At 41.7% G+C, this 19,651-nt stretch overlaps 1 protein-coding gene across 2 annotated transcripts in view; it reads left to right on the top strand.

Annotated features, from left to right (window-relative positions):
• Nucleotides 1-19,651, top strand: part of ankrd13b (ankyrin repeat domain 13B) — a 46,391-nt gene that overhangs the window by 17,970 nt on the left and 8,770 nt on the right. For both annotated transcript variants that reach the window (XR_535231.2, XM_008426047.2), the window contains exons 2-12: nt 4,301-4,436; nt 7,859-7,983; nt 8,835-8,880; nt 9,170-9,313; nt 10,373-10,613; nt 14,082-14,148; nt 15,247-15,328; nt 17,208-17,272; nt 18,380-18,412; nt 18,514-18,653; nt 19,445-19,602. Coding sequence is in view for 1 of the 2 variants with exons in the window: in XM_008426047.2 (XP_008424269.1) it covers nt 4,301-4,436; nt 7,859-7,983; nt 8,835-8,880; nt 9,170-9,313; nt 10,373-10,613; nt 14,082-14,148; nt 15,247-15,328; nt 17,208-17,272; nt 18,380-18,412; nt 18,514-18,653; nt 19,445-19,602 (1,237 nt within the window). In the remaining variant the exon portion in view is untranslated. The remainder of the gene's footprint in view (nt 1-4,300; nt 4,437-7,858; nt 7,984-8,834; nt 8,881-9,169; nt 9,314-10,372; nt 10,614-14,081; nt 14,149-15,246; nt 15,329-17,207; nt 17,273-18,379; nt 18,413-18,513; nt 18,654-19,444; nt 19,603-19,651) is intronic.

Below are 19,651 nucleotides of genomic sequence, written 5' to 3'. Positions count from 1 at the left end.
TTGGAAACACCAGGTCCTTGTCAGCACTGCTCATGGGCGCGCTTCCATGGCAACACATGACCAGGTGACCTCAAAGAGATGAGAAGATGATTAAAACAAGTAAATAAATCAAGTTACTTCCCCAAACAATACATTTACCCAAATAAATTAGAATATATAAAGTACACAAAAATCCCTCACATTCGGTTTGTGGAGTTACTGCTCATTTCTGCTCATTACTGCTGACGTATTGGCCCTGTTCCCCAGTTAAAACGCGAACAGCCGAGGTAAATAAAAGACGCAGGAAAATAGGTTCCTGGAAAAAGAGTGTTTTGGGTCTGCAAATGCATCTTTTGACAGAGTTTATAAAAGTGTTATGATATTCTGTTGAAAGTGTAAAAACTGACATTTCTTCATGTTTTTATTATGATTTGCTCTGTAGAAAAAGGCCCTTCTGGAGGGTACTTTAATAATGCAAAACTTCATGGGTATGTGCTGCACTGGCTTTTATATCAGTAATCATCACAACTTTAGTTTATTAAAAATACATTTTGAATTTAATTTGAGGGGAGAAGAATGGTCAAAGAGGCTGAAAATATTATAACTATTGATTAACATTTATGTAAGTCGATGGAATCGCATAATGTCAGGGATTTTCACACCATTAAATTACCAGAAATTTAAATTTAAAACTACCTTCTGTGTCAAAACCACACGGCAAAACATGGTCTTCATTTTCATAGATGACATCTGTATTAAACTTAGTTTGGTGTAGAATGAGCTAAATGAGAGTACCTCTCTCTCTTAGCTCTGTTAACTCTGCCCTCTGTAACAATTGCTACATGTGCTGGAAGCATTATGAGTAAGCCGGACAACACGGATCAACAACAAATCAGGCCGAGGCTGCAGTTTCAGGCTGCTGCCGTTTGCAGATACTCCTCAGAGGTGTCACCGCAACATATCTCTCACATTGTGACTAGTGTTACTTTGAAAAATGGAGTGTAGGAGTTTGTTGTTTTTTTTCTCCTCAGTGTTGGTTACGGGTCATTGGAGGCCCGACGACGGAGAGGTGGCTGGGTCAAAGAAATCAACCCAAATAAAGGCATAAACAAGTGCAAGCCTGACAGTAATTGAGTCCGGGAAATCTTCAGCAAGCCTTTTGGGATGTTTTGAGTTAACTCGCTCAGAGTTTGAATGAGGTACATAAAAGGACTAAGAGTCTAATCTACACTGAATGACACTGGAGAGACTCATTTATCATGGCTGCTTAAACTTGCCACGCCATTTAAGCGGCCTTGTAGCATAATCCATCAATGCGAAATGCTGTAGAATAAATAATATGACAATGAGTCTTATGAAATACTGTAAATTCCCATTCTTCCTTCTTTAGTAAAAGAAGGAACATGGTACACACAGTTTTCTGGCAACTCTCTGTGCTTTATCTGAACTGTCTCCTTCAACAGCCTCTTCTTCCTCTGAAACAACCCAGCCGCCGTCGCGTTCTCTCTCCTTTCCACCTCCTTTCACCTTGCCATATGCTGTTTATGCTCTCTCTTATTAGCTTCTTTCTAAAATTCTTTCTCTGTCCTGTATGTTATTTGCTCACCCTTAGCTGAAACTGAGCAGTGCTCCAAAACCCCCTCCCCAAAAGCTTAAGATGATAATCTAAAAGCATTACACACACAGAAACCTTAAGAAGGACATTACAGATAAAAAAAAAAAAAAAAAAACTAAATACCCATTTGGGGGGAGGGGTTTGTTCCTATTAGGTTTTAAATGCTTACCTTTGTGTTTGTACATTAAACCAATAGCAACTAATAATCAACAGACTCCTTACTTTCTATCAGAGAGTTGTGCTGCTTTAGTTGCTATGTATCTGCATCCATTCCCCTGTCTCCGTGGCTCCTGGGGGACTCCCTCATTACGCTGTCCCATTTATTTTCTTCATCTCCGTCCCTTAGGTGCCATTTTGTACGTATTGCTGACGGGCACAGCCTACTGCAATGGAAATCTTTCTGTTTTTGATTAGAGTCTTTTCCTTTTCTCTTTTTTTTAATATTTCGTTCAAATGACAGAGCACACAACTGTTAACCAAAGATTAGAAGATTAGAAGAGGTAGCAGCGTAATGGAGGTAGCTTCATCCGTTGACATACACTGTGGTATTATGTTTCGCTCACTAAATTCAGTTATTGTAACACGAGCCAAGATATTACAGCTTAAGAGCATGTGCTTGTTGTGTGTTTGTGAGCATCTTTCTGCGCTCATGGATTCTGGTTGTCTGTATATCATTGTGCTCCTCCTTATTTCCCTTGCAAATAAGCAAAACAGGAGAATGCAGTTACTGATTGCTGAACGTTTCTGCTACACTGTCGTTCATCAAACCAGCTTCCTCATGCTGACTTGTCCTGTTTGAGCTGTTGATTTTAAAAGTTCCCCAAAAATTGCCATATGTTCGCACTTTCCCGTGTTCTCCTGTGGTTCTTAGTATTAGTATCATTATGTAGGCTGATTTTTCCTTTTAGCCTGCTATATTGCTGATGCTGGCAAATGCTTATCTCAAAAGGTAAACCTTAATTAGAGTCGAGCCCTTAGGATTAACAGAACTGACCTTGGATCAGCCATTTCCCACAATATTGTGACCATCAAAACTCCACTTACTTACTCTACTTATAGCAGATCTAGGATCATTGAGGCGAATGTTGCGTCTATAATTAGTAAAACAAAAAAACCTGCCGACCAGGTTTTTGTGATGTACACCAACATAAGAATTCAACTGAAAGAGGTCTCATTGAGATACAGCATCTCTTCCTCATGAGTCCTGCTCATGATGGCGACATACATTTAATCTAAAATGGCTTCAAGTTAAATAAATAAATAAATAAATAAATAAATAAATAAATAAATAATCAGAAAACTTAAAAAAAGAAAGCAAAAGTCAGAAACAATAATTGCAAGTTACTTAAAAAAACACACACACAAATGTCAAATATTTATATGTATGGTTAAATCCACATAGTCCACACCAATAACTGTGCTGCTGGTGACCCCAGAGATTATCCTGGTCTTCTGATGAAACCGTTCTCTTTTGGAAAACAAAACATTGTTGGTCTTTAGCTTCCTAGCTAACCAGTTTAGTGTTGAAACCACTTGGTATTTGTTATTAATTTCTATACTTTCTCTCAATCTACTGTACTCACTGGAGAAAAGTAAGCTGAAGCATGATACTGCCATGACCATGCTTCATTCTGGGTCATTCTTTAGTTAGTGGGTCACACAATTGTAGACAAAAGTTTTAGCCTAATCAAACCACAACACATCCTCCCGCATTAATTTGGGAGATTTTAATCAGACCAATATTTGTCCTTAGAATTAAAGGCTTCTGGCCTTTTTTCTTAGTCCAGACATAGCGGGGACTTTAAGGAATTGTTTTCACATATACAACACAATCAGTAGCAACTGGAAACTCTATCATGTCCTGTATTGTTCCTGTAAGCCTATTACCATCCACCTTGACCTTTCTTTTGATCATTATGGAGAAACATCCAGTTTTGTTTAATGTCACTGTTGGTCTTTTTTCCTCTAACTATTGTTGACTGTCTCTTCCGTGCCACAGTCCAGACACGTTGCTACGCATTTGTACTTTTCTTCAGACCGACATTTTGGCCAATGAGATCATTCTGATGTGCAAACTATGGCAGAAGCTAAACAACACAAATGAACAAATGGTGCGACTTGAGCAGCTAAATGTTATTATGGTTGATCAGATGCAGTCAATCTGTATCCAAGAAGACTTAATGCTGGAACTTAACCAAAAAAGTAATTAAGTGTTTGTTCTCTAGTACCAGCTTGTAATTTCAGCTTTTTTATGTTCTATTATAGAGAGCTAAGAAATCAAAAGAAGCCTCAAAGATCAATTTTATTGTTTTTGGAACATTGATAAGTGAAAGTCTGAACTTCTGAACTTCTGATTTCTGAAATTTGTGACTTTGGAAAAACATTTCAGATTGTTTTACGGTTTATAGACAATAAGGAGGAGTTTGGGCCTGATTAACAGTCTAGTCTGAATTTTTTAGATAAAAGAAACCGTATAGTGTTAAAGTTCAGTGAAGCATGATTAAATGTCTTTGTTAAGGTAGCGAGAAATTTTTTACCATAGCTCACCGTCTCGTTTTGTTCTGTCATTCCTCACATATTTCCTCCTTTTGTACGACAACGGTTAACTATAAATCTAAACGTTGTCTGTCAGCCCTTAAACTCACATCTGCTCCTCTTTATTCCACCCCTCTTGTCCCCCTCTTGTCCTTGCCTCTACCCATCTAGACGGATGTAGAGTCTCTGGACCCTCGTGGACGGACTCCTCTCCACCTGGCTGTCACTTTGGGCCACCTGGATTGTGCCAGGGTCCTGCTGCAGCACGGAGCTGACGTTAGCAAGGAGAACCGTAATGGCTGGACTGGTGAGTGTGCATGTGTGTGTGCGTGTGCGTGGGTGTGTGTGTGCTGAAAATTTCATTTGTTTGCCTTCATGCACATATTGTACATTATGCATAAGCTTTTGTACACAGATTGGCCCATCGGAGGCTCGAGTCTGTTTTAAGGTAAATGTGCTGTGAGATGCATTTTGTTCAACAAAATATCAATACTGATGTAATTATAAGTCTGCTGTATAAAGAAAAATGACATTGACAACAATGAAAGTGTCTTTTTCAATGCAGTTGACTTGTTGCTTTTATTATTTAAAAAATGTTAAAGACTTATACTTCCTGTATGAACAGAAAACAGAAATGATAATCTTACCTAATTAAATGTGATTGAATTGAATGTATGTAAGGTTATTACGTTCACTCGTTTTGCCGCTCTATACACTTTTTTCCAGTCACACTTGCTCTTTAGGCAGACTCTGCCAGGCAGCTCTTCTCTGCTGGCTCTGCTGAAACGTGGTATGGACATCTGGCAATAGCAGGATGTGGGAGTGTGAGATCATTAATATTTCAACCTTGAAATTACCACTGTTTCATCGCATGCCTGGTCAAGATTTCTGCAGCTTTAAATGACTCGCTTGTTAAAGCCTGAAATATGAATGGAGGTAAACGGAGGAGGATGACCTGATTTACACGAGAAACAGTTAGTGATGATTTATAGTTGAAGCCACTTTACGTTTACACCTGAGGGCTACAGACTAGGAAAAGAAACAATCTGATGTAAAGGTTGGAGCGTTTGTAAAGATGTATTTTAAAGTGCCTTACAGATATTCAAGGCTTGCTCAGTTTTAACCTTCTATTCATCATATGACACTTGTGGATTTTTTTTTACTCTTCCTACTTTTGGGGGAGTTTTATCAATATTTAGATTTGAGGTGAGTGTAAAACCTTTACACCTGAAGCAGGATTAGGACCAATATGATTTTTTATTAGCCATCACTGCTTTCATCTCAGTTCACTTTCCCCCAGGAATCTTCTTGTTTTATTCCTTTACCCTATAAATAAAGATTTCAGTATACCAAGGTGTGACATGGACTAAGACATTTTTAACTTATTTATGGTTTTAATTGTCTAAATGATCTTGTACTCTTCCATGTCTCTCAGTGAAATTATACAAAATCTGTAAATATTACAAAATTGTTCTTGGCTTGATTCAACAATATGATGAAAGAGACACATTGTAGGAGCGGCCATGATCTAAATTCCTTTAAGAGTCATTACATGAGGTTGTAGACGTGGGCAGGAAGGACGGCCTGCAGCAGCGACTCCTTGTTCCAGGGGATCAGAAGCACCCTGTTGTATGTATGACAGTTTTAATGAAGACGATGTCCAGGGCTGTTCATTATGTTCTTATGAAGAATCTTTTTTTTTTTTTTTTTTAGTTCCCAGTACAGAACCAGCCTTCTTTACTAGCTTACTGACTTTTTAATTTTAACGCTGGCTCTGATGCTGCTGCCCCAACAGATGATGGAAGATTTACAGAGGAAAGTCAACATATTGCTGTACAAGCTCAAGGAACTAAGCTTCCTTAAGAGACACAGTCTGCTCTGTTTCTCCTTATGATGGGCTCCTGTTTTACTCTCCTACCAATGAACACTGACGTTGTTAGCATCCACCACCTCACTGCACTCATTATCATAGAAATAGTGGTTGACATTGTCTTAACATACAGTCATTTACTCTCTTTTGTTTATATGAAGATGATTGAAACAGGTGTGTGATGGCCTCTGACATGACAGCTGTCTCTGATTTGCTGAGGTGGGCCTCGGGTAAAGTAACGCCAGAACCTCCAGACGGATGAAGGAGATTTCTTAGAAACCAGAACGCAAAAGGAAGCATTCTGCTGCATCAGAACCTTCTTCTGGGTCGGGCTAAGGTGGGAAAGGACTTTGGCCCCCCCGATACCATCTGGACCTGCAGCCTCAACGTGGAGCTAAATTGGGGCCATGAAGCTTGCTCCAACTTTTTTTTTAAACTGAAAAAATTAGTAAAACTAAAAAAAAAAAAACTGTAATCTGTAAATAATTTTTATTTTTATATTTCTTTTTCAGTTTCAAGTTTCTTTTCAGCTTCATTTTTTTTCTGTTTAAAAATAGTGGCGCAAACTTTATAGGCTCAGTTTAGTTCCATACTGTTCCCCTTCCTCTGTCCCCAAAACAAAGGAAGGCAAGAGCGTCTCATGGAGATGAAGATGGAGCAACGGCACTAAGTTCCAGAACTGAGGCTTGAAATGAGTCCATTGAGGTGTGACAGGGAAGCTGTGGGTGAAGGGCAGGAAAAGAAGATACCAAGCTTGTTCCTCTACTAAGGCTAATGAAGAACGTGTTCATTAGCGCTCCCGATACTTTATCTATCTAATCCTCCTTCTACTTGAAGCCTGTGAATGTTCTTCCTCCCTGACCACACATATCTTATATTGTTACTTCAGAGCTTACTCCCTAGTATTTCCTGTACGCCGCTTTTTTTTCTTATCTTGACTTTGAGTCTTTTTTTGAGATGTTTTTGTACACTCTGCAATAATTCACTCTGCCGCCCTGAATTTACCTTTTCTTGTTAAGCAGTTCCTTTAGGTCCCTGGTGGATCCAGGGTTTATTATTCAGGAAGCACCTTCTGCCAATAGTCAGATACCCACTAGTTTATGGCACTGGTCTCTTTTCCATGTGGCTTACTGAGTGAATCTCTGCCTTAGAGCGTCCACAACATGTTCCGCAACATGTTTCTTGTAACTATCTCCTCACTTTTCTTTTGGTCACAAGTTGCCAAATGAATAAGAATTTTATACACAGAACAGAGAAATTACCTTTATATAACTTTTTTTTAGGGGTGGACGAATCTTTACATTTTAAAACATGAATCTTCAGACCAGTTCTCCACTTCTATTTTATAAAAGGTTTTGTGCTGTTTTCTCTGTCTCCATTATAGTTATGGATGCAGTTCAGCGAAGCAAAGCCTTTGTTGCTCCTTAAGACTAGCGGCAGCAGCAATTGGCAAACACCTGGTGCAACTGCGCATCTGTTGAGCTCATCATTACAAACTACTTCTCAGTGCAAACACTCCTAGAAACAATATTAAAGGCTTAACGGAGGAACACTGTGATGAGGTGCTGAAGGCAGAGTGTCGGAAAGAGCAGAAGCTTCCTCTGTGTGTGTGGGCTGAGTTTAAATCAATTATCTGAAAAGGGAGGAGTGTTCCTTAGTCTTTGATCAACTATTTGTAAAGAGTCATTCTGATGATAGATGGGCACGTGGCAGTAATTGGGCCAACTAGCTTCTCCTTTGGCCTACTTCACGTTCAGCAGTTCCCGCTGCACCCTCAAATTGCTCGCTCACATAAATTTTGAATAGGGTCTGAGTGTTTTACTGTCTGCTCCCCCTCCCCGTCCTCCTCCATCCTCCAGTTCTTCAAGAGGCGGTGAGCACTAGGGACCCGGAGCTGGTGCGTCTCGTGCTGCGTTACCGTGACTACCAGAGGACTGCCAAGAGGCTGGCGGGCATCCCCGTACTGCTGGAGAGACTACGCCAAGTGGGATTTTACACGCACGCACACACATTAGCACAAAATCTCCAAGGAGCACGGACGCACACATACACACACACTTGTATAGAAATAAATGTGCATGCCGCTTAGAAGATAATCCATCTACAATTGCATAAAAAGTCAGGTTTTACCCAGCTGTTTGAAATGCAGATATGCCTTCATTTTAGGATAAAATATTCTTTTGGATTGTATTTATAACTTTGTTTACTATTCCATAAAGGATTATGTCTCCATGTTACACGGCAGTATGTCCCAAGGTGATCTGACTCATCTCAGACCCGGGAGGAGTAAGCAACCGGCATGATTAAAGGCACAGGAGCATTTCTTACAAAGCTCAGGTGACCTGTGCCGGAACATGATAGGTTGATGGTAGCACTGGCGCACCAGCAGATCATCTTGCTAGTGCCGCGCAAAGCAGTGGCAGAGATGCAGAGAACTGCCTTCACACAGTCTGTCTCTGTATCAGATCCAGCTGGCTCCCTGTCACACAACCACACTCACACACGCGCACACACACGCAGTGATGCTCTCTCTAAAGCATCCTCACACAGCAGACAAAACACCCTGACACTTTTAAAACGACTCTTCAGTACACACACATCCCAGCGTTCTTCACCTGCTGCTGCCCTCACCCACACCATCGGCCTCTCCATCCATCAGTTCTATTATTAACACCCTCCACAAACACACTCGGCTTCTCAGTGCCAGTCTTCCACACCATCCTTGGCGTACACGCTGAAGCAGCCCAACTGCATAGTTTTTACTCTTCGTCGCTATTCTCCTCGTTTTGTTCTTCATCCATAATGTCCGTCTCTCCTCCTCTGCTCCCTGTCCAGGCGCAGGATTTCTACGTGGAGATGAAATGGGAGTTTACAAGCTGGGGTGAGTCTCAGCGTTTTTGTTTCTAACCGATTTGTCATATATTATTCCCATGACATGTTTATGCCCATTTCTTCCTGTTGAGCTGAATAACACTGGCCCGTAGACTAATTGCATGCTTTTGTATGCATATGGTATCGTTGCTGAACAAGTAAAGAGGATTTAATGGATGACAGAGGCCAATAATTACCCTAATGGCAACACTTGCAAGAAGAACCAAGAATTGTTGTCTGAAATGTTGGACATAGCCATGACAAGCACTGTTTGGTTAAGACGTTGTGTTTGTCCACAGTGCCCCTGGTCTCTCGTATCTGCCCCAGTGACACCTACAGAGTGTGGAAGAGTGGACAGTGTCTCCGTGTGGACACCACGCTGATGGGGTTTGAGCAGATGACCTGGCAGAGAGGCAACCGGAGCTTCATTTTCAGGGGCCAAGGTTAGAAAGCCTCCCAGCCCTTCCACCAGAAGGCTGCTAGTTCGAATATTGGTTTGAGGACCTCCCTCGCCAAGAGTTCATACTTGTCTGGATTGGCAGTACTTTGCAAAGCAGTGGTGGTATTCGTTCTTCAAAGTGATCATTTTCCAGTTGCCAGAAACGGCGCCTTGCTTAACGACAACACACATAAGATGTTAGAATGTCTCTGCCCCTCACAAGCAGTGAAGTTTCTCTGTTTACCAATGAATTTACTATGTTGTGTGACGCCAGTAGCTCCGCCCTAACTCCACCGTACCATTGTCCTATGGACCTACAACAGGAGGGGACCCAGGAACAATGTGGTACAGTTCGGGACCAAATCACACCAACCTCTGTTGTACCACTCAGTAGAAATGAGGCATATGGGATAAGAAATTGATGCCTCTCTTTTCATAAGTAAACATTTAATGTTTTATGTTGTTGTGTGATGCCCAGCTCTTTGGTCCTGTGTGTTGCTTTAATGAGTGTTAGAAGTAAAGCTGAGTTTAATTGGAAACATGAAAGACCCTTTTATTTTACGCTCCAGGCCTATGATTTACAGATCCCATTTCCACAAAAATCCTTGATATTAGCGTGAATTTCTAAGTAGGGAAAAATTGAAAGATTTCCAAAAAATTTATTTAGCCTTTTTTTGAAACTGAAATTGAATATCTGTAGCCTCTCACTACTTTTAACTTGCTGATTCTGTCCCAAGACAACAGGATTTGTGTCAGCAATGTTAACATTTAGTGTTGATAACTGTTGAAATGAACAATTATCCCAAACTGTGGAAGTTGACATGAATTTCTCACACCTAAATACTGTAAGTCTACATTTTTGTCTGTTTCTTTGTTGCATAAGCTGCAAAGATAGATTCTTGTGTTTTTCTATCCTTTCTTTTTGATTCTGTAACAATGTCTCTAATCTTTTGACATCAGACTTAATCCCTTTGCCATCTTTGTGTATGTCAGCACCAGTGCATATCTCTCTCCTGCGTCTCTGTCTGAAATTCTTCCCATTTTTCCTCTTCCCGTCTCTCAGACTCCAGTGCAGAGGTGATGGAGGTGGACCACGACAGACAGCTGGTGTTCTGCGAGACCTTGTGCGTCTCATCTCTTACGGCGCTCTCTCCTGGCAGGGGGAAAGCCGGTGCCTGCAAGGGCACCTGTGCTGGACTGGGCCTTCTGGGTGCGACGCAGCCCAGCGATGAGCAGGTCGCAGCCAGGCTGTCCGCGCCGGTGGTGACCACTCAGCTGGACACCCGAAACATCGCCTTTGAGAGGTCAGAACCAGAGCCAGTATGCACTCAGGAGCTTTGTAGCTGCAAAGTAAACATCGTCGAAGCTAGCCTCAACCGTACTGATGAATTAGTCATTCATAAAACAATGTCCTTGGTAAAACGCATTACCTTTGTTGTTACAATAAAATGTTTCTGTCAGTGCTTCTGGTTTACTTTCTCCTGCACTGCGAGGCACAGCTGAAGGGAGCAAGTTCAGCACATTCTCTGGTGGCCGTCAAAATGCATTTGGCAAAACGCAAGAAAAACACAAGCAGCAGCACTGCCAGGAAGTGGACACAATCGCACACATGTAGAACAAAAAAAAATAATAATAATTCATCATAAATAATTAGTTTAGAAAGTGCCAGTTACCAGTTTTAGAAAGGGACAGTTACCAGATTTACCAGTTTTTCTGGTAAATCTGAAAGGAACTGCACAATTTAGGGTGTTTGCTGCCAGCCTGTCTTCCAGATGCAGCTGCGATGGACCGGCTGAAGTTTGCAGAAGTTAATGTAGCCAAGCTTTTTGACATAAAATGTAAATGTCATGGAATAAAGTTAAGTTGCAGTACATCAAATTATCTTTTTTCAGCTAAAGTCTAACCTTTCGGAGTAAAGGCACAGGTTGGGGTTGACTGGACGTATGGTACCTTCTAAAACTATTGAAAACTCCTGAACCTTTTCACATACTGACATGTTCCAAAAATAAACTTAAGTGTATATTATTGAGATTTTTACATGATACTTCTAGTACAAAACAGTGTATAATTGTGAAGTGTAAGCAAAAAAAAAATTGTGTTAAAACCTTCATGTGTTAAAGAAATCTGATAAGTGTGGTGTGTGATTAACCTCCTCTGAGTCAGTTGTTGGTTCAGTTTCAGCCAAAACGCTCTTGAGGCATTTCTCCACCAGATCGAAAGATTTTAAATTTTACAGAATAGCATTAGATCAGTCCAGACGTCAAAGCACAGACTGAGGTCTGGACATGAATATGGATTGATATGAACGACTTGTGTTATAGCTCAGTTTACACATCTGTTGAGGAACGTTACCCTGCTTGTACTTTGCAGTGTCTAACACGTTATCTCGCGTCTTTGCTTTATATTCAACTCCATCCATCTTCCCTGTTGCTGCCAAAGGAAAACTTTCCCACAGCATGATACTACCCACCCCCATATTTCATCACGGCTCTTTCTGGGGCAATGTGTACTGAGATATTTTCATCACACAAAACACCTTGTATGTAGGCCAAAAAGTCACATTTGGACCTGATGTGACTATTTTCTTCCACATGTTGGCTGTGTCCACTGTGCGGTTTGTGGCAAAATTCCCAATGAGAATTGTTGCGGCTTTACTTACCCATGGGTAACTTCTTTTCATTAGAAGAAAACTCAAGTTCTTTACAAGGAACTATGGTGTTTTTGACTTAAGAGGGATGACAGGGACAATAAAACATTTGGACATAGAAGAATAGAAGGGAGAAATAAAGAGGATTTTGGAGAAAAAAAATAACAGAAGTGAAAAGATGAGGCACAGAACAATGGGAGCAAAGGAGCGGGCTGAGAAATGGAGACATAGATGAATGGGATACGAAAAGTTATAGAAGTGCAATATGTAGACAAAACGAAATGGTTCTTCTGGGGGAAAGAGGGAAAAAAGAGACATTTGGGTGAATTATGGAAAGAGAGGAAGAGTGAATGTTAAGAGATAAAGAGTAAGTGAGCAGAAGGACAGAGAGTACAGCTCAGTGAAGTGAGCAGGCAGAGGGTAATCGTCTCCCTGTCAGTCTTCCACCTTAGCGTCACCTCTCTGCATTTCCCCCAGTCAGCACTCCTGTCTACATGCCAATAATCTGTTTATGATGCTTCAGAGCGAACCACTTTGTCAAAGCAGCCCAGACGGGGCATCTACCTCTGGAGTTTATTTATCTTCAGTCAGTCACGCACAAAAACTACAGCGCTGCAGTTTTCTGGTTTCAGGCTTTAAGGAAATTTAGGGAAGTTCAAAGAGGTCACGTCATTCCTTCTTCAACTTTAGCTTCTATTTTTCTAAAATAAAAGGGATTTTTTTTTTTTTTTTAGATATGCGTGGCATTATTTTTCTGTACTGACACAGAATGAGTAACTGAACGAGGACAAAACAGAGAACCCAATAGGAATAGGTTTTAAAAAATATTCAAAACAAAGGATCCTTGAGGAGAATGAACATTTTGCTCTCCTGTTTTGTGTCTATATGAGGTCTGTAAAGCAGGGATGATCCACTGACAATTGTTTGTCCCTGTTGCCATTTCCACTTAATTAGGCATTTGTCGTAACTGAGTCCCAGTCCGATAATTCACTAAAATGAATATAATATCTATGTTTAAATGCCCGGCAGCTTTAAAGGGCACAACGAAAACACAACACATTTAGTCACTCTTTTTTTTTTTAGACAAGTTGCATGAAGGAAAGTCAATTTCCATTACATGATGGCTGACACTGTCTGTTTTACCACATCTCCACTTTGTACCCATTTTGTTGGAGTTTTGTAAAAATGAAACCTGAACTCTACAATGCTTCATCTGACTGCTACCTAACCCAGACATGGCATAATGCAGGCTAAGATGAAAAATAAAACTTTTAAATCATCATAATATAAAATCTAAAACTCTGAAATGTAAATTCCAATTCTGTATTATAGCAAATAGATAGATTGTCCTGGTACCAGTGTCATGTTTTTAGTTTTGGCTCAACATGTTTGATTACGAAATGCTAATTTTAGCCTCCTTAACTTGTCAGTATGAATTCACAAACTACCAAAGAGACTCCAGGTTTGTGGTCGTATCATAAGCTGTGAATCTTTACAAACACAGGAGAAAATCTATTCTTTTGAAAATACTACAGCTGGTCCTGTGGGGGAATCGAATTGAAGTGGGAAAGCATCGCTCTACTGCTAATGGAAAAGCTCTGAATAGGTTAGGACCACAGCAGTTGGCTAATTGATACATTAACATTTCTATTCTAATTACTGATATTAGCTGCTACTTTTTATTATCTAAATATCCTTGTATTTACGCTATTACTGCAAATGTGAGGAACAATGATGAAGGGGATAACCATCCTTGAAACCTCTGCTTGGCTCCACAGGGACTAAGCAGATGAAGATGAGAAATGCCTCACTAGCTTCTCGACAGGTTTCCTAATTGCACAGTGAGCTGCTGATCTTCACTGATGGCAAACAGGAACAATGGAGAATATTTTCAAGCTGCATGTCTCACCAATGGGGTAGAGGCTGCAGTGCAGGGAGCTTGAAGAAGGATCTGACTGAAGGCGCTCTGCCTTAAATGTTATTAAACTTGGGAATAATCCTTCTCACTGTTGCATAATTAATTTCTGTATAAATTATACAGATGTGTTTTTTTTTAAACCATTTCTTCATGTAGCTATGAGCTTAACTTAAAGGTCACAGGGAACTTATTTGGATTCTGTTTCAGGAACAAGACCGGCATCCTGGGCTGGAGGAGCGAGAAGACGGAGACGGTGAACGGATATGAGGCCAAGGTGCGAGTGACGGCTGCGTAGACAGCTCACCTTCCTCTCACCGCTTCAGGCCTGACGCTCAGTCTCATGTTATCAAAGTCCTCGTTAAGGAGGTTCAAACCCACACTGGAGACTTCCAAAAGTTACTCGATCCTCTCGGTATTTAAGAGTTAGACAAATTCGTCGCCCTCAAATGAAGGTGAAGAATCCACATGATAATTTATGAGCACATAAAACTCCAGATGGCCCCGAAAAAGCAAAGGCATTACCTTGAGCCCTTTTGTTTTTTGTTATTCTTTTGACCTCCCTGGAGGGACTGATAGCCATGTCAGATGCCCCGGACCATCTGCCGATGGTGCTTTAAAAACACTTTAAAGTCCTGATGCTTGAAAATTGCTTCTTTTTCAGCATCATTGACTTAGAGTCCCAGATGGAAACAGGCAACTTCTGCTGCTGCTGAACACACTATTATATTTCACTTTGAACAATGGTCCTATGTATGGTCAGAGTCAGGATCTTCTCATCTTTTATGAGCCCCGTTTGGTCTACTTTAATCAAATTGTAGTTTTTGTCCTGACAGTCTGGTTTGTTTGGGGAGGTGTGAACGCGCAATCGAACTCTGATGCGGACAAGAACTGCAACTGCATATGTGAATGCCAAGCAGACCGGAGACCAGTCCAAAAGCAGGAAGTGGACTATAGTGCAGTGCATTCTGGACCAGTAAATCCTAAGCAAAAGCCACGAGTCTAATGCTAGAGGGATATTTTACCAACGACAAAAAAGTAATAATACAACCATTAAAATCTGATGTCGCTCGTCTTCTTCAGAGGTCTTTATGTTGTTTTCTTCAGTGGTTCTTGGTGCAGCGCCACCACAGGCGAGTGGGGAAAACAGGTTTTTGTTTGATAGGGTGCAGTTTGAACGCATATTGCACCCGGTGAAAATGTAACAAATGTTGCAATTTTATTCCCAGTTGAACTACCAGACTGTCAGGTGTGAATATACCCTTAATTTTTTAGCAGTTAATAATGATAGAATCCTGTTTGACTACTCAAAATACACATTTACACACACCGTTATTAGGTAAAATATTTTCTAATGCTGCCTATCTCCCCTCAGGTCTACGCAGCATCCAATGTTGAGCTGATCACCAGGACCAGAACTGACCATCTGACGGATCAGAACAAGAACAAGACAAAAGGTAACTAACTCATTGTGAGGATTAAAGCACAGTAAAGCCAAGCAGCTGACTGCCTTGAACATTATGGCTTCACTGGTGTAACCCCCAGCCTTAGCCCGCAGTGACATCCCTGATGAAAGACCTGCCGATAAGCTGCTGGGCTCAATAAGATCACCCAGAGACACGGCCTAACAGGTCGCAACGTTCTCTCTGAGGCTGCGTTTCGTTCATTTTATGGTTCAGATCATTCATCAAACAAGATTAGCCAGCTTCCCTCCCAGGAGGGAGGCTGTCAGCGGAGCTCAGCAGCCCCACACTCATCTGAAAGGAGAGGATGTGAAGGTTGATCCTGGTCTCCCAGGTCACATCCCTATCTGCATTCTTCTGCTGCGCAGGAGGAGGAAAGTGTTATCAGAACCAGTTCAATGACTTCACAGTGTCTGTAAAGTTTCACAAAATCTAAAGTCTGTATTCTGGAATGTCCAAAGGTTTGTCTCACCTCTGCTTTGCTTCAAACAAAGTCGCCTCCTCCGGCATTCAAAGCAGCATAGCAAAAATACATCATGTCTGTGACTTAGCGTTTTTTCTTTTGCAGTGAAGTGTTGCAGATTTTCTCAAACATAACGTTAGAATTTCTATTTAAGTGGGCAAATGTTAGATGTATATGACTGGGAATGTTTTACATTTTTATTAAAAATCACGGGCCTAAACGGTATTTAATTTGTGAAAGTGCTTGACTTTTTGGGGGCCATCTTTGTTCGCAAAATATACTTTATTTACTTTACTTTTTTTTTTTTTACTTGAGGACTATTAATCATGCAAACCTGCAACTTACTGGCAATTTTTATATGAATGTCCTGCCTAAGACTGCAGCTACAAATGAAATGCTGTCTTTCCAATTCTCATGGTTGTCTAAATAAAACCAGTTACTAATTTATTACATGCCGTCTTAGATTACTAGAGTGGTAAGAGTTAATTGGTCCAGCCAGTGTCTCTACACCGAAGGTCTTCAAGTGGCAGACCCAAACTCAACTGGATTTGGATTTTTAAATCACGTGTGTTTTGTAATTTTTGCAACAATCAATTTTAAAGTGCACCACTTTTATAACATTTGCATTACCGTAGTGCAGCAGGAGCTTGCAGGGTTCCTGTCTCTGCTGACAGAAGAGATTCAAAACATTCTTCTTTGGCTTAGTGAAGAAACTCTTTTTTTTTCCCCTCTTTGCTTAAGTGGATTTTCTCCACTAACTCACTGTGTTTTGCTCAGACTGCATATATTACACAGGAAACTTGTGCTTGTGAAACATGTTTCATATGGTAAGGATGGGAATATTCTCCATAAAAGATGCTTTCTGTCTGTTTTATAAGAGGACACGTGGGTGTGAAGCGAAGGCTGCAAGTGTTACACAAAGTTGCAACACTGGCTGCTTTTTTTCTCAACGCCGTTTGAAAATGGAGGCTGAATAAATTTTCCCAGGGATCGACTGTTTCCATCTTTGAACTCGGTATAAAAGCACGGTCTACCTTTTGATCACACGGATCATTCGGTTTCTTTTATACCGCATATACAACGGGACAGGATGACTCGTGAACGGAGCAGATAGAAAGGTCTCCTCCTCTTACCGCTCATAATCGGACGCGTTGAGCTCAGATCTCCCGAATCGACGACAGCACTTCAGATTTACTCTACTCTCTGTGTGCTGCTTTAAAGCCTCTTGATGCTGGCTATTAGATGCTAAAAGTGGCTTCTTCTGAGCCATCCAGTGTAGAGGAAAATAACTTTCTGGGCAGCTGCGGTGGAGATAATGAGCCCCAGGCTTCTTCTCATTGTTATAAAAGAAGGTTGTTGTTTTTTTCTTTGCTTCTGAATTTGTTTGAACTGTTGTTTGTCCCTTTGCAGGCGGCAGGACTCCACTGCAGAACTTCCTCGGGATTGCAGAACAACACATGAGCTCCAACAACGCGGTGAGTGCATGCCATCCAGCATTTTCTCTGTTCTTGCATCTCTCGTGTTTGATGAGGCTTTTATTGTCGGGAATAAATGCTCCCCTGCAGTTTCCCCGTCCCCTCCATCTTCCTTGTCTGTGGACGGACAGGCAGTGTGTAAAATCCCAGCGTTGTGGACAAGAGAGCCCTCATGCAGCCTGCTCTGAAATATTGATCATGCTTTTTAATTTGTTTCGCTTTGAGAGCTTCTATGACTCACACCTCCCTCCTTACACCCCCTGTAATCTCCCACTCCCACTCATTTTTCGCCGTTACTGCTTTCCACTCTCCTGCTTCTCCCCTGACGCCACTCAAAAGCTTTTTCTTTTTCTTTTTTTTTTCTCCCCCACTTTGATGTTTGTTCTGCAGATATTTTGAGCAGCTTTAAATCTCTTATGTAGATGTACAGTGGCGTTCTTAATCCTAAAGTTTAAAGTGGCATCAAAGCCACTTTGCAGAGATGAAAATCATCGTTGGAGCTCCAAAAGATCCACAGCTTCAGTAAAACCCGACATGAGAAACTTCCTCTTTAGTTTTTGCTTCCCTGCAAAGCTTTCATTAAGCTGCTGAGGATGTCCCATCACTGCCTTGCGAATTGCTTTTTTCATATGATGTTTGTTGAAGTGAGAAGACAATAATCTGACCACTAAAAGGCTTCATGTGCCAACTTGGCATTAAATTATCATGATTTACAAAATCTTGCAAAGCTGGCATTTTAAATGGACTTTCAATGCAACTTTTAGAGCCACTTTGCATTAAAAGTGTCATTATTTACCGAGTGACACTTCATGATAAGTCATAAACATTCATAGACTTCTTTATGTTCATGACAGGTGTTATGTCATGTTTATGACAGTGTCATGTCAGTCCAATGCTTCAAATAGTGTTACCGTAATTTTTCTCTAAAACAATATACCTCATCATCCACACACAGATGCATAAAAATACAAAAGATAAATTCTGTCTTTCTGGCTGTGAGTCTATCGAGTTCCACACAAATAATAACAATCTAAATGTAAACTTCACCTTTTGCTCTGCTGTATTCTGAGTAGGGTCCAAACTCTTTTCGTTTTTGTGCCACTGCAGGGAAACAAACATCAGGAACAAAAAGCACATGAAGTAAGTTTAGAAAAACCAAACCATGTTGTGAACTTCGAGCAAATTCCTTTCGATTCCCGAGGACTCGGCTTCACTGTGTACTCCCGCTGTACTTCCCTCAGGCTCTGGTGACACAGATGTCATCCCCGGTGGTGACGAACCCAGCCGCGCTGACGGCCGAGGAGTACTTCAACCCCAGCTCCACGCAGCCGACGCCGAGGGACATCGGCCACCCGTGCCAGCTCACCACCAAGACCCAGAGGTGAGCCAGACTGACAGGAACACAAACAGGCGGGCCGCGCCGCTCTCTGCGAAGTGCCAGAGCTGACAGTGTGATGGCCGGTATGAAACGAGCCGCTCGTCGCGGCTGACCACGACAATCCTGAGGTGGGTGACAGATAACAGAGAGAGAGAGAGAGAAACCGAAGACGCGTATTTATAGATGCCACGGACGGTGCGGACGCCTCGCGGAGCTGGTGCAGTCAGGCATTTAGGCGCTCCGCCTCCAGCAGGTTGAGATGGATGACTCATGGCGCCTCGTTGTCACTCCGCTATATTAAAAACACAAAATGAAACATGGAAGTGGAGGAATCTTGCAGTATCTCCATGGGGGGGGGGGGGGGGACAATCATAAGAGAAATGTGCAAACAGGAAAAAAGAAAAGAGTAAAATAGAAGCAGCTTCCTGCGCCTGCTGGGCCCTTGGTCCTCTCCCGACGCCGTTTACATTCCTCATCGCTGCTAAATAAAAAGTGACAGGACATGATGAGATTAATTCTTGGAGGAGGCAGAGCTGCCTCTCAGTTCTGTGTTCATTATCGCACAAATTAGAGTCTAACAATTGATTGGCCTGGCTTTGAACATGACTCAGCAGCTCGTGGACAGCCCCTGTTAGTGGACGTGATCGGTGTCTTTTTGTATCTCTGCCCAAACGACGGGCTGATTCCCAACGTCTAAAATGCTTTTAATTATGCGCAAGTCGGACTCGGTTTCCTCTGTTTCTGTTCGCCAGGAGTTGTGAGTGTAAAAGCGGCTGTGTGTTGTTGTGTTTCAGGTTTAAAGCCAAGTTGTGGCTGTGCGAGTCCCATCCTCTGTCCCTGGCGGAACAAGTGGTCCCGATCATCGATCTCATGGCCATCTCCAACGCTCTGTTCGCCAAGCTGCGTGACTTCATCACTCTGCGGCTGCCGCCTGGTTTCCCGGTCAAGATCGGTGAGCGACGGGTGGAGATGAATGAACAGGAGGAGGGGCGGGAAGGGGA

Source organism: Poecilia reticulata, linkage group LG13 (assembly GCF_000633615.1).
Source record: "Poecilia reticulata strain Guanapo linkage group LG13, Guppy_female_1.0+MT, whole genome shotgun sequence".
In the NCBI taxonomy this organism is placed as follows: domain Eukaryota; kingdom Metazoa; phylum Chordata; class Actinopteri; order Cyprinodontiformes; family Poeciliidae; genus Poecilia; species Poecilia reticulata.
The sequence above is the reverse complement of the archived record's forward strand: the minus strand, read 5'-3'. Positions and strand labels throughout refer to the sequence as shown.